At 38.0% G+C, this 9879-nt stretch overlaps 2 protein-coding genes and 1 pseudogene across 4 annotated transcripts in view; all 3 read left to right on the top strand.

The window, feature by feature from the left end:
• Positions 1 to 1594, top strand: part of LOC107710386 (choline/ethanolamine kinase-like) — an 8134-nt gene extending 6540 nt beyond the window's left edge. Inside the window, exon 11 of the mRNA XM_016515149.1 lies at positions 80 to 1594. Within this exon, the coding sequence (XP_016370635.1) occupies positions 80 to 136 (57 nt within the window). The 3' untranslated portion in view covers positions 137 to 1594. The remainder of the gene's footprint in view (positions 1 to 79) is intronic.
• Positions 1595 to 2078: 484 nt separating this feature from the next.
• Positions 2079 to 5246, top strand: LOC107710369 (kelch-like protein 42; annotated as a pseudogene).
• Positions 5247 to 6097: 851 nt separating this feature from the next.
• LOC107710383 (carnitine O-palmitoyltransferase 1, liver isoform-like) overlaps positions 6098 to 9879 on the top strand; it is an 8108-nt gene continuing 4326 nt past the window's right edge. The window contains exons 1-7 of one of the 3 annotated variants that reach the window (XM_016515142.1): positions 6099 to 6434; positions 7670 to 7831; positions 7901 to 8040; positions 8260 to 8431; positions 8513 to 8614; positions 8865 to 9002; positions 9089 to 9166. In XM_016515142.1, coding sequence (XP_016370628.1) covers positions 7691 to 7831; positions 7901 to 8040; positions 8260 to 8431; positions 8513 to 8614; positions 8865 to 9002; positions 9089 to 9166 — 771 coding nt within the window. In that variant the 5' untranslated portion in view covers positions 6099 to 6434; positions 7670 to 7690. Of the gene's footprint in view, positions 6440 to 7669; positions 8041 to 8259; positions 8432 to 8512; positions 8615 to 8864; positions 9003 to 9088; positions 9167 to 9879 lie in introns of all 3 variants that reach the window. The other 2 variants (XM_016515140.1, XM_016515141.1) reach the window with 2 other exon arrangements.

The following is a 9879-nucleotide window of genomic DNA, read 5'->3' as shown; positions in this document are numbered from 1 at the left end:
CATCACTGATCTGAAGACATGTGAAACAGAAAAGCTATATCACCTCATTTCTGTCTCTATCTCTTTTGTTTTTCCCCAGGACTATGCACAGCACAGGTTTGACACATACTTCAAACAGAAGAAACTCTTTTCCTAAATTGTGACATACAGCACATGCATCATTTTGCATCACCTGTTGTTTAGGTATTGATTTAAAAAAAATAAAAAATTCAAGAAAGGGCACAGTACAAAACAATTAAGACTGCTATAGAACGGTTCATCCTGGGGAACATTAATTTTAAATAATGAAAAGTCCAAAGATAACCTGCCTTAAAGTCACATTTTGTAGGGCTTTATTATAGTTGTTCTTATCCCTTCCAAAAAATTAGAAGGTAAAAAGTTACAAATTATCTGCAAATGGGGGGGGATAGAATTTTGTGACTGAAACCTAGATACAATTCACGTACTGTTCGTACCTCCTTATTGTACAAGGCGAACTGTAAAATTCATTTTGTCAGTTTATTTATAATAATGTAACTGCATTTTTTGGAATATTGAAACTTGTGTGTGGTCAACATTATCTATTAATTCTATCAAGAATCAATCCGTCCATCATAATTACCGTGTAAACCACAGGGTCCAGTGATATATCTTCATTTTTGTGTCCTAGTTTCAAATACTATATTTGTTTGTACTTTCATCTGAAAACAAAAGCAGCGTTGTAGCTTGTTTAATTTCCCTCCCCAGTGTTTTAAAACATTGCAAAATTATTGCATCCTTCCTATATTTACATACTGTGAAATACATTGCACGTCTTTTTTAAACTCAGGAGTCAATTAATTCGTTTCAGAATGGCACATAAACTACTCTTTCTTCCTGATTTTGATGCCATTTAACTTTCAATTGGAAAAAGTATTAATAATAGGAAATAATGTCGAGCTATGTTTTCTGTGTTTTACTTGGGATTTGACCAGTCTTTGCTCAGCTATATTGATATGTAGCAATAACTATTGTCTACAGCCATCTTCTATACATTTGTACATAGGTTTAAATATAGTCTGAACTGCACATAAAGGAAATACCACCTCAAGAACAGAAGTTTAATTACTAAACTGACAAATGCCTTTGTCCCCTTTCTAAACACAAAGTTCTTTTAAGTAGCTGCTGATAATACAAATGAAGGATAGTAGCATTATACTGTGAATTAGTGGGATCATCATCTTAAGAATCATGGTACATTGTTGGAATCATATTGGGAGAATCTGAATGGTCAAATTGATGCTCTTGTATTTGTCCCCATCTATAAACAAATGTATCTGTATAATTTTCACAATGCTTTCTTTCCCGTATGTTGTAGCAAGTTCAGGGACAAAGGAAATATTGAGGGACCATGAACATTTTAAGCTAGGCTACTTTAACATGCTCCCAATATCATTGTTGATATTGAATCTGTGATTCTTAATATTGAGTTGAGAAGCAATTGCACTGTTAGAACTAATGTTAACTTCTATAATTGCTTTGGCTAATTCAAGTTATACTGTAGACTTGTCTCTGGTATGTTTTATTTTGTTCCTTTGCCATGTAGGTATCCATTAATTTTGCTCATTAAAAAAAATCATGCTGACATTGGTGTGAATGTTGTATTTGAATATTTAGGAGTAACTTGAAGGTTAAAGATCTGAGTTGTTCGCATAAAGGTTTCGAATTCCATTCCAAGCAACGGTGACCTACAGAGATGTAGACATTGTTTTGAGTTTGATCATTTCTGTCATATCATATTTTAACAATATATTTTGTGTAAGATAATGCACTATTCAAAACACTACTACTGTACCAGTTCAAAAATTAAGAATGTTTTAAACAGATCCATATAAAGTATATTAATCGAGCATCATCAGTTCCCAACATGGTTCAAGTGTTGTGTAATTCAGTAGACTGAACAGCAGGGCCCACCATATTTTGTTTCCTGCTCCAGCGATTCCCTAAAATAGCTCTACTGCGATTGCTCTGGCACACAGGCGCCATATTGAGCCTTGAAAACAACCATGCATGATCTACCAAAAAAAAAAAGGCTGGATTTATCCTCCATCCACCATGGAATGACATGGCCTTGGCTGGGATTGTGAGTCAGGCATTCAAATCGCAGTGGAAGAAGCATACAAAACCTTTTAAGTCGTACAAGTATTAAAGAGTATTCTACCTAAATGGGAACATGGCTAATCTATGGCAGGTTATAGTTGTTGCATTAATGTACTTGCACATGGCTGAAAAGAAGTTTAGAACAGATACGGAGATGTTTGAGCTTCAAAAGTAGTTTGAACTGGATTCAGTTCAGACAGGCAGATTCTGGTGCTGTACAAGAGGAGTCTGATAACCTACAGTCAGACGTCTGGAGAACAAATCAAGAGTACAGGACCTATCGACACCAGAGCAAAGGACCAATGGTAATGGTGCAAACCAGCACACATACTTTCCATGTGAGTATCTACAACGACATACACATAAACCACAGAACCTTGACCCACAAACAGGTGATGTCATGCCTATTGGCACTTACTTCTAGGTGGATCTGGAGAAGCTTGCAGACTGCAGTGAGTAATTCAAGGCTCTTTCCCACTCCTGCATGAGAGAGACGTCTGAACAGCTGGTGCACTTTGAACATGTTCCCTCTCCAGTCTTCCACAACCTTCTACAATTCTGCTTCCTACATTATTTATGTGTTCCTGAAGATCTCCTTGTGGAACACCTACGGGTGTGCACCTTCCTGCTTGCTTCCGGGTTCACCAATCGTCTACTGATTGCCCTCTCTCAGGCCTTAACGGAGCACACCTGCTTGGGCTATCTGCGGCTGGCTGAGGAACTCTGCAGTGAGGAGCTCCAAGAGACTGTGCTAACCTATCTGAGCAAGTATCTACTGGAGCATCCACACCTGAGCAAGGGCTTGGATCCACACCTTAAAGCAGAGCTTCTCAGATTAAGGTCAAATGGAACTCCAGGAACTTGAGGAAGGAGAACTTGACCTCAAGGAATGACCCGGAAACAGATGCTGCTAGAAAGCTTTTCAGGCTGGAGGAAGACAAGGATTATGGGAAATGGAGTTCTCTCACAGATCTGCCTTTTTGTGCCGATAAGTGTTGCTTCACCACAGCGGTTCTCTATAATTACCTCTATCTCAAAGGGGGTTATAGACACCGTGTAAAGAAGGGTTATGAGTTCAAGATGGCTTTCTTCCGCTACAACCCTTTTACCAATCAGTGGGTATCGACAGCTCCTCTGATTAAGGTATGAACATTAGGATAGACGTCAATATCTTTGCAATGAAAGTACACTCACCTACTCTTAAGGTTTCAAGCTGGTCATTAGCTGGTCCAAGTTGGTTTAAATAGGTGCCCAGCTGAATTACAAGCAGGTGGGTACCTAACTGCGCTGCAAGACCATCTTGGTCAAGCTGGTTGGGTCTAGTAGACCTTTGACCAGTAACAAACCAGTTCTTCATGTTCCAACCTGATGACCTATAATAGTATAACCTGGAAAATATTGTCCTTTAAAGGGATAGTTCACCCAAAAGTGAAAATTCTGTCATTAATTACTCACCCTCATTTTGTTCCAAACCCGTAAGACCTTCGTTCATCTTCAGAACACAAATTAAGATATTTTTGATGAATTCCGAGAGCTCTCTGACCCTCCCATAGACAGCAAGGATCCTAACACGATCAAGGTCCAGAAACATAGTAAGGACATTGTTAAAATAATCCATGTGACAAAAATAACGACTTTATTCAACAATTCGTCTCCTCCGCGTCACCCTGGTGGCATTTCGGAGAGTATCACATACGTAAACAACGTATGCAATGTATGTACGCAGATACGTTAGACGAATTGTTGAATAAAGTCATTATTTTTGTTTTCTTTGCGCACAAAGTATTCTCTTAGCTTCGTAAAACTACAGTTGAACCACTGATGTTACGTGAATTATTTTAACGATGTCCTTACTACGTTTCTGGACCTTGATCGTGTTAGGATCCTTGCTGTCTATGGGAGGGTCAGAGAGCTCTTGGAATTCATCAAAAATATCTTAATTTGTGTTCTGAAGATGAACGAAGGTCTTACGGGTTTGGAACAAAATGAGGGTGAGTAATTAATGACTGAATTTTCATTTTTGGGTGAACAATCCCTTTAAGGTCTCATTCCCAAAACCCACATTTCCCAACTGATAGGTATCAGATATGCAAGAATAAAGTCAACGTTCAAATGTGATTGTCCATGATCCCTCTCAGCACAGGCGTCACTTCAGTGCAGCTGTGTGTGAAGGGAGAATCTTTGCTGTGGGTGTCTGGTATCTGGATTCCCTTGTGACTCCTGTCTCCAGTACAGGTATCTACACCGCTGTAGAGAGGTAAGATCCATGGAAAGACACCTGGGAATTTGTTTCCTCTCTCCCTCTGACAGACTTCCAGTTCAGCCTGTCCCTTTCCCATGATTCCCCACTCACAACCAGCCTGGGACACTGCCTCTATGTACTGGGGAACATCCAGAGAACTGGAGAGAAACTGGTGCTGCGTTACGATACTAGACAAGGTACAATTTGGTGTGATGTAGCCTAGTGATTAAAGATCTGAGGTGGTAACCGAAAGGTTGTAGGTTCAGACAACATTCAGGGTTGATCCATTAGCTGTTGCCCTTGAGTTCCTTGCTCAAGATATAAGGTTGCTCAAGGTTGACTATTAGCCTCTGGCTTCGAAGTATGAACTAACAGTGTTGTGACGTACATTCAAGTGAAACTTCCAGCAGACAACAAGTCATATGCATGGATAAATCATTTACAAGATCAATAAGATGCATTTAGAAAATATATAGGGTGAATTTCCATTTCATGCTGACTTTAACCTGTCCTCTTTGCCACAATTCTCTCTTCCTCTCAAGACTGCTGGTTTGAACTGCTCCCCACACTAACCCGCTCCAGTGCAGACCTCCCCGTCTTGCACATCCTGGGTGCTGCCAATTGTCAGTTGGTTGTAATTGGTGGGAACAATTCTAAAACCATGGTGACATCTTTCTGTGCGGACTCTCAGAAGTGGGGCCGTATCAGAGCAATAGAGAAGACCTCTTTAATTGGCCAGGGCACTGTTCTGCATAATGAGGTCTACATGTCAGGGATGAAGGACAATTCTGTAGTTAAACTGAACCTGCATTCATTGCCCCTCTGTCCTCTTTCTTCACTTCCTGTCACCACCTGCCACGAGAGCCTTTCCCACCTCTACTTCTGACCTTCTTTTTCTTCTTGTTTAATTGCAACAAAATGTAACAAAATATTTCTCATAAATAAATGTATCAACTTGTATAAAGTAAAGCATTTTGTGAGAACCTGTTATTGTAATAATTTAAGTTTAGACAGTACACTTTAATTGTACTTGTACTTTAATTGTAGTGGTGCTTGCTAAGATGCAACCATTACCTTTGTACATACTTTAAGTTTAAGTTTTTCAGACATTTAAACTTGTGTAATTTTTGCACATAACCCTTTCAGAACTATCTATGCTTTGGACACAAATGATTCCCCAAATATTTGAGGGGAGGTGTGTCATTACTTTTCTAAGTAATCAGAATTATTTCACCTGATAATGTGAAATGTGAGGGGGTAATAAATTTACATTGAAAGAAAAACCAAGCCATAGCTACAGCCCACAAAAGTATAGAAACTTTGAGGTGGGATCCTTTTACCTGAAATCAGTAAGCAACCACCTAAAACCAATCAGAACACATTAGCAAACACATTACAACACCCTGGCATTATGGCAGCAGGTTTTGGACAAGTAAGCACCGCTCACATTTTCTCAACAAAATATACAAATCCACATTTCTGCTATCGTCCATCAAGTTCCTTATTATGCAATATTAAAAAATGTGTCTTTAAGATGCCTGACCTATTACATAACACAATCACAAGCCTTATTTCAAAGATGTTTTACAAAGACACATCCCTACATGTACATAAAGTCTCTCAGTCTCATACAACAATCATCAGAATGTTCTGGCATGCAGCCTTGGGATATTGCCAGCTGCACTGTTAAGATTTGAGCCTGTGTTTGATCATACAGTTTGTTCTGACTGTACAGCCACCAGTTTAACTCTGCCCTAAGAGTATCTAGTTACACATACACAGAACGAGAGCGAGCATTTATGAGGGCCACTATGTAACAGGTAGTTTAGAAGAAGAAAGCAAACACTCAGAAAACAGGCAACTCGCAAAATAAAGGAAAACAGAGAGGGAGGGAGAGGAGAAAATTTGAGTAGAAGAGGAGATAACTAGTCACTGTGCTATAGAGTACATGAGGAGTCGAGGGAAAGGCACAAGAGTGAAGAACAGTCTGCTTCCATAAAGGACATTCCAGCCCTACTGAAAGAAAATTGTATCTTATTATCCATTGAGTTTCATCTGACTTGAAGTGTTGCAGGTAATGTAAGTTCATTATATTTCTTATTAAAATCCTTTTGAGGTATTTTGAATTTTTCTGTTTGATAATCTTTCATGATTAAGCTAAATTGAGTTGTGTAGTTGCATCAGAGTCTGTCTTGTCTATTTTGTCTCCGTAAAATTGTACATCTCACATTTTTCATCAAAGTACTTCCAAGTATCAATTATTATTTTGGTGATCACAAATATTTTCTTCGTAGTAAATATTTAAGTACTGTTAAAGTTTTACTAAAGTACAATTTTTAAATATGCTTTTCAATGTCATTTTTTTATTGCACCACATACTTGTGTTTGAAATTGACATATTGTTTATATTTATACTATTATACAGTATGATCCACAAAATTTACCATATAGCAATATCTGTGTCCAATTTAATATAAAAAGTGTATTTTTAGCAACTTGCATATACTATTTTTAAAAATCTCCTCATCTACGCAGTCATGCATCAGATGTCACGTGTGTTTTGGAACTGAAACTTCATCACATATGAGCCCAGCCCTCTCAGATGTCCTACTACGTTATTTCTGACTGTTCAACTTTGCCCCACTTCTTCTGGCTGCAGTCATATGACATGGAAAAAGAAACATAAGCTTGACAGTGTCATGGCATAACTGAACTCTGTGACTTCAGAGGAATACATGTCCTGTATCGGTCCCTATATAGTTTCTAATAAATGCATTTTTGTCATTTATCAGAATCTTATAACCTAGAAGAGACTTGCAAGAATCTTGTTAAAGCATATTCTCTTTGGAGCAATTTGAGGTGAAATGGCACAGTGGTGATTGATCTTAATAATTCTCCAATTCATAAATTTCATGGGATATTTCCAGCTGCAGATCTGGACCTGTCTTTGATCATACAGTGCGTAAATTTTCCCCTGCCAGGTTTCAACCTCAAGCCTTCCATAAGGACATAAATTCTCTTATTATAATTTAAGCAGTTTACGACATTCATTTATTTACTTATTAGTTTAGCTGATGCTTGTATCTACATTGACTTACAATACACTGATCACAGAAACATTCAGGTTAAGTATCACAAATAGCACAATGGTGATAATCCATCACGTAGCGTAACCTTTCCCTTACTAGCCCAACTCTTTCCACCAGACTACACCAACCAAACTGAAAATGGCATGTAAACACAGCATAAACTGAGATTTAGCTAAAGATACTATATTATGACCTCATTTATTATGATCTCAATCCTCAGGCTGTGCTTTAAGCCTGTATAATGGCAGAGGCTCATCAGGCAGTGGCATTTCAGTTCACCGTCACACCTGATGGCATTGACCTACAGTTGAGCCGTGAGGTTCTCAAACACATCTACCTATCTGGAGTGACATCATGGAAGAAACGTGCCATCCGCTTCAAGGTGAATCTATCTATTTATCTATCTATCTATCTATCTAATGAAAATAATATTTTATTTTATTTTGAACAGAATGGCGTTCTCACAGGTGTGTACCCCGCCAGTCCCTCCAGCTGGTTAATTGTAGTTATTGCAATAATGAGCACCATGTATGCCAGGATCGACCCCTCTATGGGCATGATTGACAGGATCAAGACATCTCTACCTGTGAGGTAACTTACGAACGCATTCATGGAAACTTTATGTATGGATATGATGGTTACATATAAACACAGATACATAAATCTAAGCCAGTGTCATGCATGATTAAAGCAGCTTTGAAACAAATAGTCCTAAAGAACAACATGCGTAGATGGCCTTGTGTAGAATCAATTTTTGTAATAATTTGTATTTTAATATATAAAACTTTTAAATATTTTTTTCCCACGTAGTGAGTTTATGACCGTTCAGACTCAGACGGTGTTGAGTGCCATCCTGTTTGCCACAGGCCTGTGGTTATCATTCATCTTTCTGCTGCGGTACATCCTGAAAGCTCTCCTGTCCTATCACGGCTGGATCTTTGAGTCACATGGCAAAATGAGTTTCTCTACTAAAGTCTGGCTGGTGCGTCTCCCATGAAATAAAACATATGTATAGTGCAGTTTAAAAAGTGGCTAGTTTTATGATTTATTCTGTCTGTTTTAGAGTCTTGTAAAGCTGTTGTCCGGTCGGCGACCGTTGCTCTACAGCTTCCAGGCATCTCTGCCCCATCTGCCAGTACCGAGCATTGATGACACAATCAACAGGGTAAAATATCATCAGCTGTCATGAATATATAATGCTATCAAGAGTGCTGGTTACATTATACCCATTAATCTAAAGATAAAAAATTCATGTTAATTTTATTATTTATTTATTTATACTGCATTGTGGGATTAAAAGCACTAGAAATGAAAAGCAATCACCATCAATTTGTTTTTCCTTTTATTTTGGGAGTATTACACTGCACTCTATCGGCTGTTTTCCTTTATATTATTTATTTTCTTTATTGTTTTAGTATCTTGAATCAGTTCGACCTCTTCTGGATGATGAGCAATATAAACAGATGGAGATTGTTGCTAATGACTTCAAAAAGGATCCTGCACCCAAACTCCAAAAACACCTCAAACTCAAATCCTGGTGGGCGACAAATTATGTAAGTAAACAAAGCCAGAGATCTTCTACATGAGTGGACTATAAACCCTTGGAAACCCTTTTATAATTGCTGGTGTGTGTTAACAGGTGAGTGATTGGTGGGAGGAGTACATCTACCTGAGAGGACGGGACCCCATCATGGTCAACAGCAACTTCTACACAATGGTGAGCAGACATCTTCATGTAGCATATCTATTAGAGTGTAACAATAATCCTGTTAGGCAATTAGTCTTTAACCTATCAGACCTTGATATGACCATGAAATGAATGCAGTTTTCATTCCTGTGTTGATATACTTCCTATTGAAACAGGAAGTTGGGGAGGATATATCAAAAAATCTTTTTATTTTTAAATAGTCAGAAATGTTTTATTTAAATCAAGGCCATGAAGCACAGACACAGGGGGTTTTAGGGTTAGATTGACATTTATGGATTCAAATTTGTATTATAGGTAAAAAAAAAACGGTATATTTTGAATCGTTATAAGTCTGATTAAAGTTAATTTTGTCAATTTTAAGTAGTATACTAGCATAAAATGGAATAAAAGCCACCGAAGTCCACTTTTGTTCTCTGAATTCCTTTTGAAAGTTAAAAACCTGATAGGTGACAAAACAATACATAGTGACTCTAACAGGTACTTAAACTTAAATTTCAAGTATAAAAAATTATCAATAAACTCAAAATTGATTCATAGCGAAATTCATAGGAAATACAGAGTTCTGGCATGAAACTCTAGATGGCGCAGTCCGATAGGTCTAACTCAATCTGACCTAATGACAACATTATCACATGGCACAGCTGATTGGTTCTCTCCTGTATCAGCAGCCAATGAGCTCGCTGCTCAACATTCAAATATATGACTAGTGCTTGCCGTAGCTG

This window comes from Sinocyclocheilus rhinocerous, unplaced genomic scaffold (assembly GCF_001515625.1).
Source record: "Sinocyclocheilus rhinocerous isolate Xijiao unplaced genomic scaffold, SAMN03320098_v1.1 scaffold717, whole genome shotgun sequence".
In the NCBI taxonomy this organism is placed as follows: domain Eukaryota; kingdom Metazoa; phylum Chordata; class Actinopteri; order Cypriniformes; family Cyprinidae; genus Sinocyclocheilus; species Sinocyclocheilus rhinocerous.
Note: the sequence above shows the minus strand (reverse complement) of the source record. Positions and strands in the feature narration are given on the sequence as shown.